Below are 25,932 nucleotides of genomic sequence, written 5' to 3'. Positions count from 1 at the left end.
TATCAGAGGTGGCCAGCATCCAAGGCAAGGAGCGCACTTACAAGTCTATCAGAGGTGGCCGGCTTCCAAGGCAAGGAGTACACTTACAAGTCTATCAGAGGTGGCTGGCTTCCAGGGCAAGGAGCGCACTTACAAGTCTATCAGAGGGGGGCCGGCTTCCAGAGCAAGGAGCGAACTTACAAGTCTATCAGAGGTGGCCGGCTTCCAAGGCAAGGAGTGCACTTACAAGTCTATCAGAGGTGGCCGGCTTCCAAGGCAAGGAGTGCACTTACAAGTCTATCAGAGATGGCTGGCTTCCAGGGCAAGGAGCGCACTTACAAGTCTATCAGAGGGGGGCCGGCTTCCAGAGCAAGGAGCGCACTTACAAGTCTATCAGAGGTGGCCGGCTTCCAAGGCAAGGAGTGCACTTACAAGTCTATCAGAGGTGGCCGGCTTCCAAGGCAAGGAGTGCACTTACAAGTCTGTCAGAGGTGGCCGGCTTCCAAGGCAAGGAGTACACTTACAAGTCTATCAGAGGTGGCTGGCTTCCAGGGCAAGGAGCACACTTACAAGTCTATCAGAGGTGGCCAGCATCCAAGGCAAGGAGCGCACTTACAAGTCTATCAGAGGTGGCCGGCTTCCAAGGAAAGGAGTACACTTACAAGTCTATCAGAGGTGGCTGGCTTCCAGGGCAAGGAGCGCACTTACAAGTCTATCAGAGGGGGGCCGGCTTCCAGAGCAAGGAGCGCACTTACAAGTCTATCAGAGGTGGCCGGCTTCCAAGGCAAGGAGTGCACTTACAAGTCTATTAGAGGTGGCCGGCTTCCAAGGCAAGGAGCGCACTTACAAGTCTATCAGAGGTGGCCAGATTCCAAGGCAAGGAGCGCACTTACAAGTCTATCATGGGTGGCTGGCTTCCAAGGCAAGGAGCGCACTTACAAGTCTATCACAGGTGGCCAGCATCCAAGGCAAGGAGTACACTTACAAGTCTATCACGGGTGGCTGGCTTCAAAGGCAAGGAGTACACTTACAAGATGTTTGCTATACAACTTGTGGCTTTGAAGTGGTCTGTAGCCGGCAGTCTCAGTACTCCTTAATGCTACAGAGACCAAGCCGCCTCTGCTAGAAGCGTCGGAGCAGGGAGGTCGGCCCGGTGGCTCAGCTATGCCGCTGGCCCAATCTGCCAATCATCCAGTGCGCACTTCCCCTGGAAGCAGGTAGAAGGTGCGCTCGTGAACAGAGGATCCGGAGACAACGCCTTCCGTATTAAGCCTCATATGATACCTACTAAGATAACCTGGATAACCTTACAGTACTCCAGAGGAAAGGGTCGGATCTGTTCAACTCAATAGTGGAGGGTATCTGCTTGGGACAACATCTATTAACTCTGTAGGGAATTAATATGATAAAAAAGACACTTAAAAATAACCCAGGACTTGGGATAAATTCATGTAAAACATAGGATGGGTAAATTGGGCCTTCTGTACATATCTGCACCATGTATGGACCGCGATTTCCAGACCGACTGCAATTTCCCCTGATCTGAAGTAACAGCCACAAGTCCACATATAAGGCTGCAGGTTCAGCTCTGGAGACCCGAGGCCAGCCCGAAAATCCTACTCCGTACATGGGCCATGAAATGCAAAGCTGGCCTTAGGTGCAGAATATTCTCAACCTTTGACATAACTTCTAGATTATGTGTGAATGTGGCCTTGTGTTATATTCACTGTATGTGGAAGCTGAGGGTCTCTAGGGTCCCATGGAGCTTAGCATGCAGGAGAATGAGCCCCAGAGGGGCGGTTAGGGTGAAATGAGCATGTGGCTGTAGGTATCAGCTGCATTCTGATTTTCCAAGCGTTTTACGTTTACATAATTCCTCCTGTGATCTCCAGTCCTCGATCAGTGGTCAGCGAGCTTTTGTTCCAGGGGGCTGATTGACGGATTCAGACAGATCACCACTCCAGGATCCCACCTAGTGTTACACAGTGTATTACAGTATATAACATAATACCTGAGCCATGAGCTCTGAAAACTGAGACAATTTGCTCAATTCCACAAGATTGAGCCAGGTCGTGTCAAGGATCCACTTGAAAGGCTTTGGAGGACAAGACTTCAGGTCGAGACCCGCTCCACCTACAAAGTGAATCACAACAGGACGCTTTAGAATGGAGGCAAACAGAAAAAGCCGCAGTGAGAACGGACGACAGCAGCGCGTGAATTTATGATGGGGATTATCACATGAAAGCGATCATCAAAGAATATTACAATGACGTCTGCAAGATTTCGCTGCATCTAAGTCCTGCGTGGATGAACCCTACAAGGTGTTTGCATTATCCGGAGTGGATTTCTGTAATCACTAAACGATGGCTGGCTTTTTACGTTCCCAATCTACTTTATATTTCACCACTTTTAAGATCTCTCCTTGCTGCTGGTAAATGAAGAAACGTCACAATGAGAGGCGGCTGTGCACATGGAGCGATGAGCTTTTTCAGATTCACTGTAATGAGCCGCATACAAGGCCCTCGGTCCCGACAGGTTTTTGTCTCGTTGCCGTTTTTCATTAATTGACCGCAAACATATATCTTAAAAATGGTGAGAAACTGACACTGTCGAGTTTTTAGTGTTTTGCTCTCTTATACGTTTGCACCAAATTCATCCTTCAATTTTTCGCCTTTTCTGAAGTCTATTTTATGCGTCCGTTCCTTTTTTTTTTTTTCCTTTATTGACGCTGGATACTGGGCAGAGTTTGGAGTTTACAGATGCTTTTTACTGATTCCTCATTTGTGATATTTCAAAAAGTCAAAAGATTTATCACAAATGTACTTCAGTCCCCCCATGGAGTAATATTATGTACGCCTGAAATTATTCCACCCCCCCATGGAGTAATATTATGTACGCCTGAAATTATTCCACCCCCCATGGAGTAATATTATGTACAACTGAAATTATTCCACCCCCCATGGAGTAATATTATGTACGCCTGAAATTATTCCACCCCCCATGGAGTAATATTATGTACACCTGAAATTATTCCACCCCCCCATGGAGTAATACTATGTACATCTGAAATTATTCCACCCCCCATGGAGTAATATTATGTACACCTGAAATTATTCCACCCCCCATGGAATAATATTATGTACACCTGAAATTATTCCACCCCCCCATGGAGTAATACTATGTACACCTGAAATTATTCCATCCCCCATGGAGTAATAATATGTACACCTGAAATTATACCACCATTTTGTGAAACTTTTTGCACTAAAAGTCACAAAATTGGTTATAGGCAGAAAAAAAAAGTGTTTGACTTTGCGCAAAATTCATGAACAGAGTGTGAGTTTGCTGTTCTGATGAATTTAGTGCAGAAAACGTTAGAAAATTACACAAGACCAAAAAAGAACACAATGATGAATAAGTCCTTAATTTTTTGTGTTCTGCCGCACACTTACATCTGCTCATTACAGGGGTCCGGGGTAAAAAGATGGAATAACTTTCAGAGAATTCAAAATGGCCCAACTTTATACAGAGGTGTGGACCTCTGGTGTAAAATCTGCCATAAGTAATGTATAAGTAATGTCAATCATCCTGTGTAGTATCATTATATCACAACGTGCGTTTACACAGGAGAACTGCAGCTGACAGTGGCCATCGCTTATCCACTGGATAACGTACTGATTTAAGTCAGTGGGGATTCTGAGACCCCTAATAACTGGTAGAAATGTGAGTCTACAGATCCCCAGACCCTCGCTCTCATTACTCCCTACATGACGTTCTCTATAAATACCATCTTTTTGCCCATAAAACCAGTAATGGTGCCGTATAGTATATTAGACTAAAACAGATGTTGAAACATAATGGTTGATAAAGATCTGATGGATTAATTGCCAAGAAAACACACTTTTACCAAATAGGCTAAAAATGTTGTATGTGCCCAGTAGGCGATCCTGAGCTGGGCAAACATGAAGCACTTGCAGGGTTTGGGACCTCCTCCTGAGCACCCGCGACTTAATTTGCCTATCTGATTGTTCTTGAGACTGTTTACTTGGAAGTTCTAATTCTCCTACCTATTAGAGCCCACTGCCCGGGGGTGTTAATGGGCAGAGGAGGGCTGACTGCCCTGGTGTCTGTGCCAAGTGTAGGCAATAAAACATGAAATTCATTTACCTTGAAGAAAAGTTTGGAGTTCCTTGTGCTTGATGTTCCCCTGCTGGAGGTCGACCCTCAGTGCCAGGAGCAGTGTGAACAGGAGCCTATGCTTCTCATACAAACCTCTGGTGTAGTATCTATACGCTTCATAAGTTAGATATTCAGCGATGTTGCTTTTTCGTTTGTGGAGGTGAGGACTTCGGTCTGATCTGTGAGATAACACAAGGGCAGGATGGTGGTTCGGATTTATCATGTGAAGGGAAGGGAATAACGTCCTCCTACCTGGCGATGGATCTATCGAACAGCTTGAGGAACTGTCTGAGTGACGTTGAGTACATGGCATTGACCGTGCTCATCTCTGAGGCCAGAAAATACAGGATGCTTCCCCGGGAGGCGACGGGGTGATATTCCACCTGGGCTTTGCTGATTTTCACTTCTGTGTCGGCGGCGATGAAAAGCTTCTCGCTCAAGTCACTGACAATCTGCTGAGTAATTCTTAGGACGTCTGCCAGAGATTTATCTTCTACCAGAGATCCTGACAATGAAGAATATACTGTTATTAGTCAGCATTCGCCCCAAATCACTGTACTAATGTGGGATTAGAGAAAAGAAACCAGAGAAATTTCCCTACGGAGAAGTCCAGAAGCGGTGGAATAATTCAGCTGAATACCTTGCTACAAATGTGCAGCGATTCTGATGCAAAATCCACATGTGCTGGAGATTCACCACAAATTTCCCTCCTATACATTAAGGGTATGTGCACACGTAGAATGGTCCACTGCGGATTTTTCCGCAGCGGATTTTATAAATCCGCATTGAAAAACCGCTGCGGTTTTTACTGAGGATTTATCGCGTATTCTATTGCGGATTCCACTGCAGATTAACATCTGCAGTTTTCTATTGGAGCAGATGTAAAAACACTGCGGATTCCGAACAAAGAATTGACATGCTGCGGAAAATAAAACGCTGCGTTTCCGCACGTTTTTTTCCGCAGCATGGGCACAGCGTTTTTTGTTTCCCATAGGCTTACATTGTACTGTAAACTCATGGGAAACTGCTACGGATCCGCAGAAAAATCTGCATCGTGTGCACATACCCTAAAAGGGTGGAAGCTGTGGTGAAACGCCAGAGAAAACCGTAACATCATGGACTTAGTGTGTCTTTAAAAATCCAAGATGGAAACATTACGGAGCGTGCGGCTGAGATCGGGCAACCAGTCACATGCATCGTGCGGAGGATTTCACCTGTGGAAATCAGCAGTAAATCCACCATGTGGACTGGGCCAAACAGGCTTAGGCCGGTTTCACACGTCAGTGGCTCCGGTACGTGAGGTGACAGTTTCCTCATGTACCGGAGACACTGACTCACGTAGACACATTGAAATCAATGTGTCTCTGTACATGTCAGCGTGTTTTCACGGACCGTGTGTCCGTGTGCAAAACACGGAGACATGTCAGTGTTCGTGGGAGCGCACGGATTACACGGACCCATTAAAGTCAATGGGTCCGTGTAAAACACATACCGCACACGGACGCTATCCGTGTTCAGTCCGTGTGCCGTGCAGGAGACAGCGCTACAGTAAGCGCTGTCCCCCCCACGTGGTGCTGAGGCCGCCATTCATATCTTCTCTCCAGCAGCGTTCGCTGGAGAGAAGATATGAAAAATGCCTTTTTTTTTTCCGTTTTTAAAATAAAGATCCCTTTCCCCACCCCCCTCCCACTCCCTGTGCACCCGCTGTTAATAAAATACTCACCCGGCTCCCTCGCAGCGTCCTCTCCGCGCCGCACCTTCTCCTGTATGAGCGGTCACGTGGTGCCGCCGATTACAGTCATGAATATGCGGCTCCACCTCCCATAGGGGGGTGGGGAAAGGGATCTTTACTTTAAACACGAAAAAAAAAAAAAAAAGGATTTTTCATATCTTCTCTCCAGCGAACGCGTTCGCTGGAGAGAAGATATGAATGGCGGCTTCAGCACCAGATGCAGGGGACAGCGCTTATCTCTAGCGCTGTCTCCTGCATGCTCCATGTGGTACCCAGTCGGCACACAGGCGGCACACGTGTGCAGCACGTGTGCCACATGGATGGCCTACGTGAGCTCACGGACACGGATAACTCCGGTACCGATTTTTCTGGTACCGGAATTATCTGGACGTGTGGGACAGGCCTTAGTAAAATGATTGTAAGCCATGAATGCTGCAATTCAAAGACAGAAACCAGAGATCCTAACTAGAAGAGGAGGTGACACAAAGTAGACGAGAAAGCTGCGGCACCGTCCATTATAAAGTGGATGAATTGTGCTTCCTACAACAGAAATTGGCCAAGTGCAGACAAATCTCTGTGGACTGATCAGATACATGAGATTGCAGATACCTGTCATTGCACTCAGCCGCAGCAGCAGACTGTCCTCCAGCTCCCTCATTCTGCGCGTGTTCACATTAACCTCCTGCATCAGTGTAATTCTCTCCACTTCCAGCTCCTGTAAAACATCAGAGAAGGCTGAGTGTCCGCACGAGATGTACACCGAGTGCAAGAAGAAACTGTGCTGTGAAGTCAGAAGAAACTGTGCTGTGTAGTCAGATGCATTATATTGGCGTGAGCTAAATGGGCATAAAATAAAACAACTACTTAACCTGTGATTACAAGGCTGCTGCAATCACCAGCCATCCACAAGACCGCTGCAGCCAATCACTGGCCTCAGAGGGCTTATAGCGCAGCCACTGATTTAGTGAAGCGTCACTACATTCCGGATCGATGGACAGATGGATCTTACACATTGGGGCCTATCTATAAAGCTTACTAAGACTGAACAAAAATCGAACGTGTTTCATGACTTGAACCACTTGTGTTATGTATCACACGCTCGGTGCCTTCTCCGACAAGTGTGTGGCTTAAACAGACGAGTGCTCTGCGAGAAAACATCACATAGCGCCCGGACCAGTGTTAGTCTATGGGGAAGCTCACATCACTGCTGTTTTTCTCGGGCGTTTTCTACGTGTGTGTAAAATTGCAGCATGCTGTGATTGTACGAGTATATCGTCCGAGTCTCGCCAATGCAAGCCTATGGGTGCAAGAAAACATTGGACACCACACGGACCATGCAAGTGCTGTCCGATGTTTACACACTGATCTCCTTTGAAAAGCCGGCAATGCATGTGCGGTGTAGAGTAAAATCACACTGACAGGTTAGAATAGAACAGATATATATGCATAGAATACATAGATATATAGATGTCAGTGACAAACACACATATATATATATATATATATATATATATATATTTATATTGCATAGAGAGATAGATAGAAGAAAAGTCGGTAATTAATCTGCCGTGTTCTGTAAAATCACTGCGGGAGCCGACAGGATAGAAGAGATGGATTACATACAGTAAACACATATAGAATAGGTAGATACAGTGGGGCAAAAAAGTATTTAGTCAGTCAGCAATAGTGCAAGTTCCACCACTTAAAAAGATGAGAGGCGTCTGTAATTTACATCATAGGTAGACCTCAACTATGGGAGACAAATTGGGGAAAAAAATCCAGAAAATCACGTTGTCTGTTTTTTTAACATTTTATTTGCATATTATGGTGGAAAATAAGTATTTGGTCAGAAACAAACAATCAAGATTTCTGGCTCTCACAGACCTGTAACTTCTTCATTAAGAGTCTCCTCTTTCCTCCACTCATTACCTGTAGCAATGGCACCTGTTTAAACTTGTTATCAGTATAAAAAGACACCTGTGCACACCCTCAAACAGTCTGACTCCAAACTCCACTATGGTGAAGACCAAATAGCTGTCAAAGGACACCAGAAACAAAATTGTAGCCCTGCACCAGGCTGGGAAGACTGAATCTGAAATAGCCAACCAGCTTGGAGTGAAGAAATCAACAGTGGGAGCAATAATTAGAAAATGGAAGACATACAAGACCACTGATAATCTCCCTCGATCTGGGGCTCCACGCAAAATCCCACCCCGTGGGGTCAGAATGATCACAAGAACGGTGAGCAAAAATCCCAGAACCACGCGGGTGGACCTAGTGAATGAACTGCAGAGAGCTGGGACCAATGTAACAAGGCCTACCATAAGTAACACACTACGCCACCATGGACTCAGATCCTGCAGTGCCAGACGTGTCCCACTGCTTAAGCCAGTACATGTCCGGGCCTGTCTGAAGTTTGCTAGAGAGCATTTGGATGATCCAGAGGAGTTTTGGGAGAATGTCCTATGGTCTGATGAAACCAAACTGGAACTGTTTGGTAGAAGCACAACTTGTCATGTTTGGAGGAAAAAGAATACTGAGTTGCATCCATCAAACACCATACCTACTGTAAAGCATGGTGGTGGAAATATCATGCTTTGGGGCTGTTTCTCTGCAAAGGGGCCAGGACGACTGATCCGGGTACATGAAAGAATGAATGGGGCCATGTATCGTGAGATTTTGAGTGCAAACCTCCTTCCATCATTAAGGGCATTGAAGATGAAACGTGGCTGGGTCTTTCAACATGACAATGATCCAAAGCACACCGCCAGGGCAACGAAGGAGTGGCTTCGTAAGAAGCATTTCAAGGTCCTGGAGTGGCCTAGCCAGTCTCCAGATCTCAACCCTATAGAAAACCTTTGGAGGGAGATGAAAGTCCGTGTTGCCAAGCGAAAAGCCAAAAACATCACTGCTCTAGAGGAGATCTGCATGGAGGAATGGGCCAACATACCAACAACAGTGTGTGGCAACCTTGTGAAGACTTACAGAAAACGTTTGACCTCTGTCATTGCCAACAAAGGATATATTACAAAGTATTGAGATGAAATTTTGTTTCTGACCAAATACTTATTTTCCACCATAATATGCAAATAAAATGTTAAAAAAACAGACAATGTGATTTTCTGGATTTTTTTTTCCCAGTTTGTCTCCCATAGTTGAGGTCTACCTATGATATAAATTACAGACGCCTCTCATCTTTTTAAGTGGTGGAACTTGCACTATTGCTGACTGACTAAATACTTTTTTGCCCCACTGTATGTAGATGTCAGTGACAAACACAATTAGTATAGTGTGCGTGCAAATTACTGGACATGTATTTAATTAATAAAAGATTATTTTTCTGAAAAAAATGGCGTGGGCTCCCACACAATTTTCGTAACTAGCAGAGGGAAAGCCGACGACTGGGGGCAGATGTTTATAGCCTGGGAAGGGGGTAATATCCATGGAACTTCCCAGGCTAATATCAGCTCACAGCTGTATACTTAGGCTTTACTGGCTATTAAAATGGGGGACCCTGTTGTGAATTCTGCTCTTGGGCTCCCTCCGGTGGTTATGAGTGGTAGTGCTGCTGTCTTTGGATCGCAGCATTTATCAGGTGTGTTCACTTATTGCAATTTGGGCTGGGCTATTTAGTCTTCCTTGATCCTTTAGTCAGTGCCAGTTGTCCATTTTTTTTGGCGGATTCACATCCATTCCTGGTCTCTCCTGTTTTGCTGTTCATTTCAACAAAGATAAGTTCTGGCTTTGTTTTTGCTGTCCACAGGCTGTGGACCTTATAGTTCAGTGCATTTTTCATGTTTTGTCTTGTCCATCTTTGTCTGTGAAGGATTTTTTGCAGCCAAGCTGTGTCTCTGGAGATGCAGATTTACCCTCCATGTCTTTAGTCAGATGTGGAGATTTGTATTTTCTGTGGTGGATATTTTCTAGTGTTTTAATACTGACCGCATAGTACTCTGTCCTATTCTTTCTTTTTAGCTAGAATGGCCTCCTTTGCTATATCCTGATTTCAGTCTGCGTATGTCATTTTCCTCTCCTCTCACAGTCAATATTTGTGGGGGGCTATCTATCCTTTGGGGATTTTCTCTGAGGCAAGATAGTTTTCCCGTTTCTATCTTTAGGGGAAGTTAGATCTTAGGCTGTGTCGAGGTGTCTAGGGAGTGTTAGGTACATCCCATGGCTACTTCTAGTTGCGGTGCTAAGTTAAGGGTCTGCGGTCAGTACAGGTACCACCTTCTCCAGAGTACGTCTCATGCTGCTCCTAGGCCACCAGATCATAACAGGACCCCCCAAAAAATGAAGTGGGGTCTCCTCATAATTAGTAACCAGCAAAGGCTATGCAGACAGCTGCGGGCTGATATTAATAGCCTAGGAAGGGGCCATGGATACTGCCCTCCTAGCTAAAAACATCAGCACTCAGTCACCCCAGAAAAGGCGCATCTCTAATATGCGCTAATTCTGGCACTTAGCCTCGCTCTTCCCACTTGCCCTGTAGCGGTGGCAAGTGGGGCAATAGTTGGGGGGGTTGATGTCACCGTTAGGTGACATCAAGCTCCGAGGTTAGTAATGGAGAGGTAAAAATAAGACGCCCCTATTACTAACCCCATAGTCACATTGTAAGAAAACACAGATATCCAGAAAAAAAGTCCTTTAATTGAAAGAAAGACACAGACTTCTTTAATATTCTTAAGTATAAGTATATAAGGGGACAATACAAATATCTCGCTGAGGACCTGTTTATACCAAGGAAGGTGACGGGCACAAGGGGGCATTCTTTGCTTCTGGAGGAGAGAAGGTTTTTCCACCAACATAGAAGAGGATTCTTTACTGTTAGGGCAGTGAGAATCTGGAATTGCTTGCCTGAGGAGGTGGTGATGGCGAACTCAGTCGAGGGGTTCAAGAGAGGCCTGGATGTCTTCCTGGAGCAGAACAATATTGTAACTTACAATTATTAGGTTCTGTAGAAGGACGTAGATCTGGGGATTTATCATGATGGAATATAGGCTGAACTGGATGGACAAATGTCTTTTTTCGGCCTTACTATGTTATTACTATGTTATTACTATGTTAATTAGACCATACTAATGACCTCGCCTAATTCCAGCGAAGCCCTCGATCTCCTGTAATAAAAGTAAAATAAAAAAGCAACAATATACCATACCTGTTGGTTGTTTGTCCCACGCCGTCATCCATGTCTGGGGGATAATTAGTTTTCAACCTGGACTGTGCCAAGATGTGACCGTCCAGGCTGACCACCACTGTGACTGAGATGCTGCGAGCGCAGCGCCAGTGACGTCACTGAGGCTGCGCTCGCAGCTGGACTGAACTGTGGTGACCTCTGGACCGTGGGAAAAAGTCAGTGATGAGCTGTTCAAGCTCAGTGTCATCAAAGCAGATTACCGTGAGAATTTACTGTGAGGACACTGGAAAAACTGTGACAAATGTGGAGCATTTTAAGACTGCGTAATCTATGTCTGCATTGTACTAACATTATGCCCCACTGTGCTCAGGAGCAAAGAAAACATAAGTGGCTTGTCTGTACTCATTTCAGTTTCACACTGGACTAGTATAGGGCCAGTATATGTCATTAATCGATTTCCTCTGAGGTCGTTTTATGTATAAAGACATTTATAAACCCCATACTGTGACATCACTATGTGTATTATCCCTGTACTGTGACATCACTGACGGTATTAAACCTGTACTGTAATATCACTGTGTGCATTATCCCTGTACTGTGACATCACTGTGTGCATTATCCCTGTACTGTGACATCACTATGTGTATTATCCCTGTACTGTGACATCACTGACGGTATTAAACCTGTACTGTAATATCACTGTGTGCATTATCCCTGTACTGTGACATCACTGTGTGCATTATCCCTGTACTGTGACATCACTGTGTGTATTATCCCTGTACTGTGACATCACTGTGTGTATTATCCCTGTACTGTGACATCACTGACGGTATTACACCTGTACTGTGACATCACTGTGTGTATTATCCTTGTACTGTGACATCACTGACAGTATTACACCTGTACTGTGACATCAGTGTGTGTATTATCCCTGTACTGTGACATCACTGTGTGTGTTATGCCTGTACTGTGACATCACTGTGTATATTATCCCTGTACTGTGATATCAGTGTGTGTATTATCCCTGTACTGTGACATCACTGTGTGTGTTATCCCTGTACTGTGACATCACTGTGTATATTATCCCTGTACTGTGACATCACTGTGTGCATTATCCCTGTATTGTGACATCACTGTGTGTTATCCCTGTACTGTGACATCACTGTGTGTATTATCTCTGTACTGTGACATCACTGTGTGTATTATCCCTCTACTGTGACATCACTGTGTGTGTTATCCCTGTACTGTGACATCACTGCGTGTATTATCTCTGTACTGTGACATCACCGTGTGTATTATCCTTGTACTGTGACATCACTGTGTGCATATGCCTGTACTGTGACATCATTGTGTATTATCCCTATACTGTGACATCACTGTGTGTATTATCCCTGTACTGTGACCTCACTGTGTGTATTATCTCTGTACTATGACATCACTGTGTATTATCCTTGTACTGTGACATCACTGTGTGTATGTCCCTGTACTGTGACATCACTGTGTATTATCCCTGTACTGTGACATCACTGTGTGTATATCCCTGTACTATGACATCACTGTGTGTACATCCCTGTACTGACATCACTGTGTGTATATCCCTGTACTGTGATATCAGTGTGTGTATTATCCCTGTACTGTGACATCACTGTGTGTGTTATCCCTGTACTGTGACATCACTGTGTATATTATCCCTGTACTGTGACATCACTGTGTGCATTATCCCTGTATTGTGACATCACTGTGTTATCCCTGTACTGTGACATCACTGTGTGTATTATCTCTGTACTGTGACACCACTGTGTGTATTATCCCTCTACTGTGACATCACTGTGTGTGTTATCCCTGTACTGTGACATCACTGCGTGTATTATCTCTGTACTGTGACATCACCGTGTGTATTATCCTTGTACTGTGACATCACTGTGTGCATATGCCTGTACTGTGACATCATTGTGTATTATCCCTATACTGTGACATCACTGTGTGTATTATCCCTGTACTGTGACCTCACTGTGTGTATTATCTCTGTACTGTGACATCACTGTGTATTATCCTTGTACTGTGACATCACTGTGTGTATGTCCCTGTACTGTGACATCACTGTGTATTATCCCTGTACTGTGACATCACTGTGTGTATTATCCCTGTACTGTGACATCATTGTGTATATCCCTGTACTGTGACATCACTGTATTATCCCTGTATTGTGACATCACTATGTGCATTATCCCTGTACTGTGACATCACTGTGTGTATATCCCCGTACTGTGACATCACTGTGTATTATCCCTGTACTGTGACATCACTGTGTATTATCCCTGTACTGTGACATCACAGTGTGTATATCCCTGTACTGTGACATCACTGTGTGTGTTATCACTGTACTGTGACATCACTGTATTATCCCTGTACTGTGACATCACTGTGTGTATTATCCCTGTACTGTGACATCACTGTGTATATCCCTGTACTATGACATCACTGTGTGTACATCCCTGTACTGACATCACTGTGTGTATATCCCTGTACTATGACATCACTGTGTGTACATCCCTGTACTGTGACATCACTGTGTGTATTCTCCCTGCATTGTGACATCACTGTGTAAATTATCTATTTATCTCTGTGCTGTCAGCCACCGTCTTGGCTTTATAATGCTCTTCCTCGGTAGATTTATGACTAAGGTGACAGGAGGCTGGGACCATTCACACAGTACATTACTCAATAGCCGATTTTCGGGTTATGCCGGGGACGCCGTTACCTCCTGCTCCGCCAGGACAACTCTTCCCAGCAGCAGCTTCTCCAGTCCTGTCTTTGTGACACTGAAGTCTATTATGGAGGTCTTTGCACTGATTTCTGGAGTGAAGACAGGATTTGGCAGCTTACTGGTCATGTAGAGTCTGAACTTGTCCACTACATCCACCACTTTATGTCCAACTTTCACCTGCATTAAAGGCAAAATAATGGTGCAATTGATAATCAAGCTGAACAGCGGCATGACGAGGTAATATGTTTATTAACCCGACATGTTTTTCAATATTTGCATACGTTTTTCTACAACCAAGGTAGGTGAAGAAATAAATGCAATGATTGATGTGGGAAGCACCCTCTGTCCTTATCCAATATAGTAACTGAAAACAAGCACCACCTTTCCTGTGTCGTCTATTGATCATAATGGGGTTATCCGGGCAATCCCATACAAAGGTCATCACTTTTAGGCTCTGTTCGCATACCCAGTAAGGCTGGTTTCACACGTCAGTGGCTCCGGTACGTGAGGTGACAGTTTCCTCACGTACCGGAGACACTGACTCACATAGACACATTAAAATCAATGTGTCTCTGCACATGTCAGTGTGTTTTCATGGACCGTGTGTCCGTTTGGAAAACACGGAGACATGTCAGTGTTCGTGGGAGTGCACGGATCACACGGACCCATTAAAGTCAATGGGTCCATGTAAACACGTACCGCACACGGATGCTGTCCGTGTGCCGTGCAGGAGCCAGCGCTACTGTAAGTGCTGTCCCCCCCGCGTGTGGTGCTGAAGCCCCATTCATTTCTTCTCTCCAGCAACGTTCGCTGGAAAGAAGGAATGAATAATCTTTTTTTTTTAATTTATTTTTGTTTTTAAAATAAAGTTGCCGGTAATCTGCCCCCTCCCACCCCCTGTGCGCCGCCCTCACCCCCGCTGGCATTAAAATACTTACCCGGCTCCCTCGGCGCTTACATCCTCTCAGCCTCGCTGCTTGTCCTGTATGAGCGGTCACGTGGTGCCGCACATTACATTGATGAATATGCGGCTCCACCTCCATAGGATGATACCACATATGTGCAGATAAGTTCTTTTGATTGCCCGTTATTGCATTTGAATGCAATGCCGCAGTGACCAAAAAAAATGTAATTCTAGGGCATTTTGATTTTTTAATCGCTAAGCCCTTAACTCTCTCCAAGTTAACTTAATTCTCTCCAAGATCCAGAGACTGGAGGTACACACTGGCACAAATACAACGACCAGCATAGGTCACCCTGTGTAAGGTGTGGATCATCATCTCCAGTGCACAGGAGTGCAGAATAAAAGAGTAAAACATTATAGGACTGGTGAAAGGTGTGTGCGGGGCTGATACCAGGGGGTAAGAGAGCTCCAGTACCATATTAAAGGGATTGCCTGAGATTTCAACCATTTACATCAGCTGGAAATATTAGACAATAATCTGTCCTGATTAGGTAAAGGGTTCGGGCGGCATTAATCTGAAAGCGGCGGTGTTATTGCAGATGTGAATTTTTTACAATGGAATTTCAGAGACAGCCCCTGCGGCTGCTCCCCACCACGCTCCTCAATAAGGAGAGGCTTGCCAATCTAGGAGAGCAGAGAGAAGCCCCCTGGACCTGCCTGAGATCAGGCGTCCACAGCACAGAGTACCCGGGCAGCTTTTCACATCTACCGCTGCAGCCCATCAGAGTGTATCACGCACGTCTGCAGTATCTCTGCCAGTGACTGACGTCGGCTGCCCGCGGTTCCCGCTGTTTGTTTTCTTGCAGTGTTATTGTGTCATACTTCCGGGGTGAGGGCTGGCGCTCATCACGTTCCTCGGTGTAAGACACATCTTTGATGCAGGAATATAATGGAAGACATGCAGGGACCACAACACCTTCAGTGCTAGGACTTGTGGTTATGCACCGTGAAATCTGTATCTAAGAGACGCCTTCCCCCCAACACAGGAGCCATGGGTGTATGCTGCTGTCACTAGGAGGCTGACACTGTGCACAAAACCAGTTATCTCCTCCTCTGCAGTGTCCACCCCACCGACACTAGGGTAATCAGTGTAGCCTAGTGTCAGTAGGAGGACACAGTGTTGTGGATTCTGTTTTTGGGCTCCCTCTGGTGGTTGCAGATGGTACTGGGTGACTTGTGTTCTCTGCGGTCTCTGGTGTCCACCTGTTCTATCAGGATATGGGAGTTTCCTATTTAACCTGGCTTTCTTGTCATTTCCTCGCCGGCGATCAATGTAATCAGTGTGTCTTGTTACCTCTGCTTTCCGCTTCAGTAATCATCAGGACAAGCTAAGTTTTTGATTTTCCTGTTCCACGTTTTGCTTTATTTTTGTTTTAGTCCAGCTTGCAGTTATGTGATTCCTTGTTGCTGGTTGCTCTGGTGGGCTGATATTACTCCTCATGTTCCATGAGTTGGCACATGAGTTCAGGTAATTTCAGGATGGTTTTTTGTAGGGTTTTTCGCTGACCGCGCAGTTCACTTTTGTATCCTCTGCTATCTAGTTTTAGCGGGCCTCATTTTGCTGAATCTGTTTTCATTACTACGTATGTGCTTTCCTCTCATTTCACCGTCATTACATGTGGGGGGCTGCTATTTCTGTGGGGTGTTTCTCTGGAGGCAAGAGAGGTCTTTGTTTCTTCTAATAGGGGAAGCTAGTCCTTCGGCTGGCGCGAGACGTCTAGAATCATCGTAGGCACGTTCCCCGGCTACTGCTAGTGTTGTGAATTAGGTTCAGGATCGCGGTCAGCTCAGTTTCCATCACCCTAGAGCTTGTTCTGTTTTTTGTGTGCTTGTCCTTTTGTGATCCCCTGCCATTGGGATCATGACAACACAGGTCTTTTACTAGACCCATATCTACCTTGGTTTTTGTTGTTTTTCCCTTTTTTATCTTTTAAATGTTTCCTCTCCTTTACCTCTGGAGGGATGCAGTGTGAACAGTCGCACTGTACTCCCACGTAGAACTATGAGTACGGCGTGAACAGCCACCCCGTGTCCTCACATGTCTAGCTGGCAGGACCCCAACCTCTAAGGCCTCTTTCATACTTACGTCTTTTTGAAGACGTTGCAATGCATCGTTTCTGTGCAAAAATCGCATCCTGCAAAGTTGCCCGCAGGATGCGTTTTTTGCACATAGACTTGTATTACCGACGCAGCGCAACGTATGGACACACGTTCCATACGTCGTGCACTGGATGCATCGGTAATTGGCGGACCGTCGTTACACAAAAAAAGTTCAATGTAACGTTTTTTTGTGCGACAGGTCCGCCATTTTCGACCGCGCATGCGCGGCCGAAACTCCGCCCCCTCCTCCCCGGACTGCAGAAAATTCACAACGTCCGTCGGTACATCAGCCCGACGTATTGCGACGGGCCCATACTAACGGAAATGTGAAAGAGGCCTAACACAGGAAGAGTGTTTAGGTGGTCCGATCATGGTCCTGGCCCCCGTCTCCTATTCACTCGTCCACCAGAGCCTGTCGGTTTCAGGAGGCACGGACATCTCTCATCCCCAAGAGTCTCGGGCGTCTAACTAAGGTCTTATCGTCAGGATGGAATGGTACAGCTCCTTTCTTCTCTCCATCAGGTTTCCGGTCCAGAGGTGATAAAGAAGAAGACTCAGGAAAAGAGGAAGATAAAGAAGAAGATAAAGAAGAAGGTAAAGAAGAAATGAAGTCAAGGATGAAGACAGAGATAGGAAGGAAGGCTGAGGTCTTTGTGCCCCTCCCCCCAAACCCTCCTTTAATTCTAGGGTTTTTTGAATTCAGTATGGTCGCAGGGTGTTACCCTAGGGCTTTATTTTCGGCATAGACCTTTATTCGTCTATATGGGGTCTGCTCCTTCTCATTTCTAGCTAATTTGGGGGCGCAGGGTTAACTTACAGGTAATTTTTGGGCCTCCACGCTAACATTCCCTGTCTCGGCGGCTGCCTTTTCAAATCTGTGCCCTGCCTTCAGCGCAGCCTAGCCCCGGAGGTTAGCTCCGCCCCCTCTTCCCAACATCTTTTCTCCAGCCTGTCACTGGCCCACCTCCTCTTCTGTCTCCGGCGGTTAACACTCCGCCTCCTTCTCCCGCCCATTGCTCATGCCCCCTCCTCTTAGATCTGGCGGTTAACACTCCGCCTCCTTCTCCCGCCCATTGCTGTCACGCCCCCTCCACTTAGCTCTGGCGGTTGACACTCCGCCTCCTTCTCCCGCCCATTGCTCACGCCCCCTCCTCTTTGCCCTGGCGGTTAGCACCGCCTCTGCCCAGCCTCATCGAGCAGGCCTTTCTGGGTCACGCCCCCTTGTCTCTCCTCAGTGGCGCGTATTCTGCGTGCACTTTTCCTGTGGGTCCTCCTCATCCTCCCAACATCTGGACCCAGAAGGTGGCACCTCTCTGCAGGAACTCGTATCTCCTCCTGCAATCGCCCTGCTGGTTTCCTGTGTCCCCCAATGAAGCGATAGAGAAATTAACATTTTTTTATGGCTGAAAACACCGCCTTTCTCAAACTCCTGGACAACTCATGTAATAAATGAGGATATCCTCTTATGAACGAGGCCGATTTAATAATTACAAGATTATGTGTCACATCAAAGTACAAACCTTAAAGGAGGTTCCAGATTTAATAAAGTTTTGTTCTAATATGTTTTCCAAAGATGGATCGAGCTCTTCTCCAATATCTTCAATGAGAAGGGGCCTTCCTAATGACAGGCAGTCGTCCAGATGGGTGCAGAACGATTTGTGACTGATCGAGGTCACCTGCGATATAGGAGATTATTGTCAGGGCTTTTACAACCAGTGGTTAGTGAGAGCTAAATGTATTTGTGTTCCTGCTACATCTGATTTATCCCGTCTGTGCCTGTTGTTACTGTCTTTGGGTAAGTGTAAAGGGCTATCCCCATCTCGTACAGCTATAGTATATCACTGTATGTGCAATGAATGCGGATAAACGCCGGCTCCACCACTGGGACCCTCTTCTGCCTGAACTTGGACTCCTATTTTCCTATTTAAAAAATTATTATTATTATTTATTATTATAGCGCCATTTATTCAATGGCGCTTAACATGTGAGGAGGGGTATACATAATAAAAACAGGTACAATAATCTTGAACAATACAAGTCCCGCCTGGTACAGGAGGAGAGAGGACCCTGCCCGTGAGGGCTCACAATCTACAAGGGATGGGTGAGGATACAGTAGGCGAGAGGACCCTGCCCGCGAAGGCTCACAATCTGCAAGGGAGGGGTGAGGATACAGGAGGAAAGAGGACCCTGCCCGCGAAGGCTCACAATCTACAAGGGATGGGTGAGGATACAGTAGGTGAGGGTAGAGCTGGTCGTGCAGCGGTTTGGTGGATCGGTGGTTACTGCAGGTTGTAGGCTTGTTGGAAGAGGTAGGTCTTCAGGTTCTTTTGAAGGTTTCGATGGTAGGTGAGAGTCTGATGTGTTGGGGTGGAGGGTTCCAGAGTAGGGGTGATACGCGAGAGAAATCTTGTATGCGATTGTGGGAAGAGGAGATAATAGGGGAGTAGAGAAGGAGATCTTGTGAGGATCGGAGGTTGCGTGCAGGAGAGTACCGGGAGACGAGGTCACAGATGTATGGAGGAGACAGGTTGTGGATGGCTTTGTACGTCATGGTTAGGGTTTTGTACTGGAGTCTCTGGGTAATGGGGAGCCAGTGAAGGGATTGACAGAGGGGAGAGGCCGGGGAATAGCGGGGGGACAGGTGGATTAGTCGGGCAGCAGAGTTTAGAATCGATTGGAGGGGTGCGAGAGTGTTCGAGGGGAGGCCACAGAGCAGAAGGTTGCAGTAGTCAAGGCGGGAGATGATGAGGGCATGGACTAGGGTTTTTGCAGATTCTTGGTTGAGGAATGTACGGATCCATGAAATATTTTTGAGTTGAAGTCGGCAGGAAGTGGAAAGGGCTTGGATATGCAGTTTGAAGGAGAGATCAGCGTCATGGATTACCCCGAGGCAGCGAGCTTGTGGGACTGGGGAGAGTGGGCAGCCATTTACTGTAATGGATAGGTTCGTTGGGGGGTCGTATGAGATGGGGGAAAGACGATGAATTCTGTTTTGTCCATGTTAAGTTTTGGAAATCTAGCTGAGAAGAAGGATGAAATAGCGGACAGACATTGAGGGATTCTGGTTAGTAGGGAGGTGATATCTAGTCCAGAGATGTAGATCTGTGAAAAAATGAACAAGACACAGAAAAAGACAGTCCTAAAATATGGCGACCACCTGGAGATCATTGATTTTCTCTTTCATCTTTATCCAAGCCTTCCCTTGAGCCTGTGGATCAATAAGGAGGGGATATCTGGTTGCCTTGGTCATGATTATACCATTTTGGATAGAAATATCATCTCTGGGTAAACCCTGAAGGATCCAATCGTTCACCTACAAGATACATAAAATGAAATCGGCAGTCACAAAGTATCCACATGTTACAATCAGGAGTCATAGACCCAGCAGACACGTGAGACAATGTCCGCTCCATCCCCTTGCCCACAATTTAACAATCTCCTGCTACTTTTAAGCTCCCTGTAATTTGCATCATCCTGATTGTAAAACTGCAGCAGCTTGTCCTGGCATCACATAGGGAGAAGCATCCAGATCACATGTAGTAGATGTCAGAAGCCCAAGATAAGATGTCACAAGTGTTATCAAGCTAAGAAGTTCTTAGCACCTAGTTTGTAACAACTGTAGATCTACTGAGCGGTGCAGGTAGCTGGAGAGACACCGATGCGGATGTAAAGGACCGGGAGCGGCCGAAGCAGCAGGTCACAGGCACACTACTGCCCCCTGCAGGAAGAGCAGAGACTGCCAGCAGCTGGAATTATCTACAGAACATGGGAGAAGAACTACAACTGCACCATACACAGACACAAGTCAGAAGATTAGTGGTCGTCACCCCCAGCATTCCTCCACAGAGGCTTTGTGATCACTTATACATACTGCTCTTGATATTTTATAATTCAGCGGTACTACAAGTCACAGCAATGATATCGATCACTGCGATTACAGGGAATGGACATAAGTCCCTTTAACGGTGACATATCTGAAACATCTGCAATCAATGCAACAACCCAGACAATGTAAAAGACATCTGGAGAGTAAGACGATCGGCTGAAGTGCAGCTTTTCTGATGTGGAGCCGATACAGGTAGGTGAAGAGAAGATAACCCAAACACATGGCAGAAAAGAAGGAATCGGGGTAAATCTGGTCACTGACATCGTATACAGGCAGGCCAAGTAATGACAGTAGAGAGTCCGATGATATCTGAATGATCAGGTATTTGGCAGCTTCTTCCTCCGCACTCAGGTGGGGGATGGGACCCTACATAGGATAGTAATATAAGGACCGAGCGAGCAATGCCGTACATGTACCTAACACACACAGTATATCTCCCACACTGTGCAGGGCGACACAAATGTATCATCAGCTGTGTGACATCCTATCATCTACATAGAGAAGTTACACACAGTATATATATATATATATACAGCATATATATCTGCAGTAGAGAAGTCTGACGTCACACTGCCCCCTGCCTGTCACCTGTGGTATACACATCGCTATAGTATAATGTCTCCTTACCGTCGGCTGGTCTACAAACATGGACACTATATTCAGATTTGCAGAGAACGGGATGTTCCTGCTTCTTATTTCCATTTCCCACGTGTCCTTCAGCAGGAGATCCCTGAACGTTTGATTGAAAGGTCCACAGTATGAAAGGAAAGTGGCCACTATGAGGACATCACCAACCAGGCTAGAAGCAAATAAGCACAAGTGCCCGCAGTTAATAACCAAGAAATATAAACTTCATATAAATGCAGCAACTTAAGGTCTTAACCTCAAGGTTCTGCTCCTCTGCAGACAATGCATCTCCATGGTAACAGACAACAAACCCTGTGTAGTCAGACCCTGCAATCTCAGACCTTCTATCATTTGTGTTCATAAATGAAAAAAATATGACTACAGTCAGACTACACAGAGGTAGTTTGCAGTCTGTTACCGTGGAAACACATAGGTCTTTATGGGAGCTGCAGAAACTAAAGACATATTGCAAAGTAACTTGATTTTGTATGTTATTTGTATGGAGAAAATTCTAAAAAATGTATATTAGATGCAATTACAAGAGAGTTACCCTCCTATAATCTGCCACACCATGGACCAGATGAGCAGCTAATCTGACAGATGGGAGCAACCCTTCCATGGCTGGTCTGGCTCAGTTTCTGAATAGTCCGGTATCGCTGGTCAGTAACGGCACATTAGCAGTGCCAAGATCAGCGATGGCCGCATTCTATGGCGTCTAACGAAGTGACATCATTATTAGTGGCCCTAACAAGCTCATATCAGGGAAGGATAGAAGCGGTCGATGGCAGCTAACTTCTGACAGACCGACAGTCCTGATAATGTGATATTTCAGATTATCGGATGGTGCTGTCCTCTGCTCTGTATATTCATTATTTATGAAAGACGGAATACAGACGGCGCCTATAACCAGTCACGTCACTAGTTTCATGCCGGAGGTGAAAAGTCAGGCAGAAATGTCCTCGCAAAGAGCTAAATCCTTCCCATTAGGCACAATGTACAGTAGTAATTACAGAACATCGTGACAACGCAGGCGGGGGCGCCGCTAAAGGTCAATCAGCGCCAAAAATTAACAGGAGCAAAGGCTTCTATGTCTAATAGGTATTAATGTCCTGATCTCACGGGAACACATTGCCGGCCTCCCACACCAAGGCGAATGATGATAACAAGGGCCGTTATGTGTCCACAGACTGCAGATTTGTGGCCGCCATTCCTGGGAGTGTCCAGTCATTTGCATGGAGGTGGCTGAAATCCATGTGCTGTTGCCGAAGTTACTGGATACAGATAAGAGACAGGTAGCGATTATAATCTCGGAGGTTACGAGGGATCGGACAGTTTTTGCTTTTAACGTCTTAGAACTAATTAAAAAAAAGCATTACACAACAATATAACAAACCTGCCGGCAGCGGACTGGACAGTAATATCACCCATTACATACCCTGTATACTGCTATTTAGGGATGAGCAGACCCATGGAAGTTCAGGTTCATCTGAACTTAAGTCCCAAGATTGGGTATCAGATCTTGACCCAAACTTGACCCCGGACCACATTTAAGTTTATGAAGATGCAAACTTTGGTTCTCTCAAATGGCCGTAGTAAGGGCTAGGGGGCTGAAAAAGGAATCAAAATGGGGGCAAGGCTATGTGCACACACTGCAGAATTGCCGCGGAAATTCTGCAACTCACTGTCGTGGAAAATACGCATGCAGAATTGGCATCGGTATTCCCGCTAAACACTAGCGTTTTACAAGCGTAATCACCTTGCAGAATGCTAGCGTTTTCCAAGCGATCTGTAGCATTGCTTGGAAAAGTGATTGATAGGTTGGTCACACTTGTTAAACATACTGCCTATGCAGCATCAATAGTAAAAGATAGAATGTTAAAAATAATTAAAAAAATAAAAAAATTGTGATATTCTCACCCCCGCAGCCTTCCCGCTCCTCGCGATGCTCCCGCTCCCAGTAATGCCTCGCAGCAATGACCCCAGATGACGTAGCATCTCACGAGACCGCTACGTCATCACAGGTCATTGTTGCAAAGAATGAACATGCTGTGTTTTTTTTTCCAGAATGCGATTCCGCTGCAGGAAAAAATGCAGCATGTGCACAAAAAATGCAAAATGCATTAAAAATGATGGGATGCTTATGTAAGCTTTTTTTAGTGTTTTTTCTGTGGAAAACGGCCGAAAAAACGCTAAAAATCCTGAACATGTGCACATAGCCTAAGAGAAGGACATTACCCAGCAAACAAATGTGGATAGCGAAATTACTTAACATGACATATAATAAAATAGAAAATAATAATCTTGAACCCGAAGGTGGAGGTCCAAGCGGAGGAGTGGAGCATTGCCTTGTCGGAGTAGTTTACAACATTTTTTAACAAATAATAAAATAAATGAAGTCCCCCTATTCTTAATAACCAAGCCAAGGGAAAGCAGACAGCTGTGAGCTGGTCTTATTAGGCCGGAAAGGGAACCACATTGCACTACGTCAGAGCTTAGGGGATTTTTTTTTACTAAATGGGTAAACCAGGAAATGTGTTGGGAAGTCTTTATTGAAATACACTTTTTTTCCTGTGAGTGTTTTTTTAACTTTAAATACAGGGTTACTTATGGGGGTGTCTGATCGACTCTCCATTACTAACCATAAGGCTTGCTGCCAGATGACATTACAAAGCTGACATCAACCCCAAAAACTATTACCCCGATTGCCATCGCACCACAGGAATCGGGAAAAGCTAAGGCTAAGTACCACAACTGACAAATCTAATGCATGCGCCAATTCTGTGGTGGCTGAGGGCTGGTCTAATTAGGCTGGGAAGGGGCCAATATCCTTTGACCTTCCCAGCCTATTAATATCTGCTCCTGTGAAGGAACAAATTAAGAAGGATTCTCCATTTTGTGCTTTTCGACTCCATTTTGTTGTTTTGAATATAAATTTTGTTAGTAGACTAAAGTTTACAGATGTTATGAGATCTTGATGAGACCTTGATTGTTGCAATCTGCCAGGACATGAGACTGAGGGTGTATTGTTCTACGAGACTTTGACGTACAGACTGTTCCTGCATTCTTATAGGTTAAGAACTGTGAACGTGTTCTTATGCTGATTGGTTGAAGTATAATTTCTATGACTATGAAAAGTCAGAGAATAAACGGGGGCCCAGAGATCTGCTCGATCCCCCACACAGAGGCACGAGTCTCCGTCTGGTCATTTTCAGTTGCCGGCAACGCCCTTTAGATTAATTTGGAAATCACTGAGTCAACCGTGAAGGATCACTTTAGATCCTCCCTCAACAGCTTGGCGCCCAAAAACGTGGGGCCCCAAACAGGAACGCCTCTGCCCCCCGGAGGACAACAAGACAAAGGACCCTCGGAGCGGACAAAGGCACTGGAAAATTGGGAATGATCATCCCCCACAACAACCACGGTAAGTTGGCAGTTATACTGTCCAGACTGACCGTTTGGTGTGGTTTTCCTGTGTTTGTTGCTGCAAAGAGGATCTGAGGTTTGTCCCCGATGGTGGGGTGATTCTTGGGTGGAATCATACAGAGGTGTAGTTCCGTTGGGAGCCCAGTGCTCGAACCGTACCTCATAAGGGACGGACACCCCGGATTGACCAGTGATGTAATTCTCTTTATAGTCAAAATATCCTGAATTCCTGATCACTGTTAGAATCAGGCGCGGTGAGGTGATCGAAGATGGGTAGGATGCGTAACTCAGGAATATATAGATATATATGTGTATTTCTAGAGGTATCCGGAGGGTTAGTTTGAAACGCCCTCCTCCTTTCGCTGAGTACCGCGTTTTTGGGTTGTCCCAGAGGGGGACAGGTAAACCTAGTGGAACAAAACTAATACAGCTGCTCTGGTATTGTGCACGACTAAGTAAGGATATTTAGCTCTAAAGTAGAATCAGTTTCCGTGTGTGTGATGAATCTGATATTTTTAGCCCAAAGACGGGGAAAGAACTCTGTCAGGAATGCAGGAAAATATTGAAAATATTCTGAATTATTGTTTTTTCTAAGGTGTTCTGGCATGTGAATTGTGTGATGAAGGTTTTGAAGAAATTAATAAAGTCTGAGAACTGCTGTATTCTGTTTCTGTGTAGATTTCCAAAATATCCGATGGGAGGGGCAGGTCAAACAGCTGCGCTGTGCCTGTCTCCTTTCTGTGTTGAGGAATGCTGTAAATTCTTATCTGTGTGTCTCTGGTATGGAGGGGGCAGTCGCTGCATTCTCTCTGAATTTTATGTCCTTGTTGTAGAATGCGCTGGGAGATCCGTGTTTTGTTTAAAACAATTATATTGTATTGAATTACAAAGAATTATTGTAAGTTTAAAGTAAAATATGGTGTTTTGTTTTAGAAGGAAACCTGTAAGTGATAGTTTGGTTTTGTTTTTGTTATGTTGAAAAAGGAAAGTTGTCTATTACTATGACAAAAAACTGGATGTTTGTGGTGCATGAAGGAACTGAGAAAGTGACTGAGATTAATGTGTTGGGAAAGCAAACAATTAAAAATTTGGGACAGGGGGTCTCCCTGCTAGATAATATGGTCCCTACCCAGGAAAT

General features: G+C 45.4%; 1 protein-coding gene across 1 annotated transcript in view; it reads right to left on the bottom strand.

The window, feature by feature from the left end:
- Positions 1 to 25,932, bottom strand: part of DNAH8 (dynein axonemal heavy chain 8) — a 239,106-nt gene that overhangs the window by 29,032 nt on the left and 184,142 nt on the right. The window contains exons 58-65 of the mRNA XM_069726468.1: positions 21,372 to 21,543; positions 20,016 to 20,171; positions 18,379 to 18,534; positions 13,789 to 13,971; positions 6,500 to 6,605; positions 4,411 to 4,663; positions 4,147 to 4,337; positions 1,991 to 2,112 (exon numbers count right to left, since the gene is read on the bottom strand). Coding sequence (XP_069582569.1) covers positions 1,991 to 2,112; positions 4,147 to 4,337; positions 4,411 to 4,663; positions 6,500 to 6,605; positions 13,789 to 13,971; positions 18,379 to 18,534; positions 20,016 to 20,171; positions 21,372 to 21,543 — 1,339 coding nt within the window. The remainder of the gene's footprint in view (positions 1 to 1,990; positions 2,113 to 4,146; positions 4,338 to 4,410; positions 4,664 to 6,499; positions 6,606 to 13,788; positions 13,972 to 18,378; positions 18,535 to 20,015; positions 20,172 to 21,371; positions 21,544 to 25,932) is intronic.

The sequence above is a fragment of the Ranitomeya imitator genome, chromosome 5 (assembly GCF_032444005.1).
Source record: "Ranitomeya imitator isolate aRanImi1 chromosome 5, aRanImi1.pri, whole genome shotgun sequence".
Classification (NCBI taxonomy): Eukaryota; Metazoa; Chordata; class Amphibia; order Anura; family Dendrobatidae; genus Ranitomeya; species Ranitomeya imitator.
This window is presented reverse-complemented; position numbering and strand designations above follow the sequence as displayed.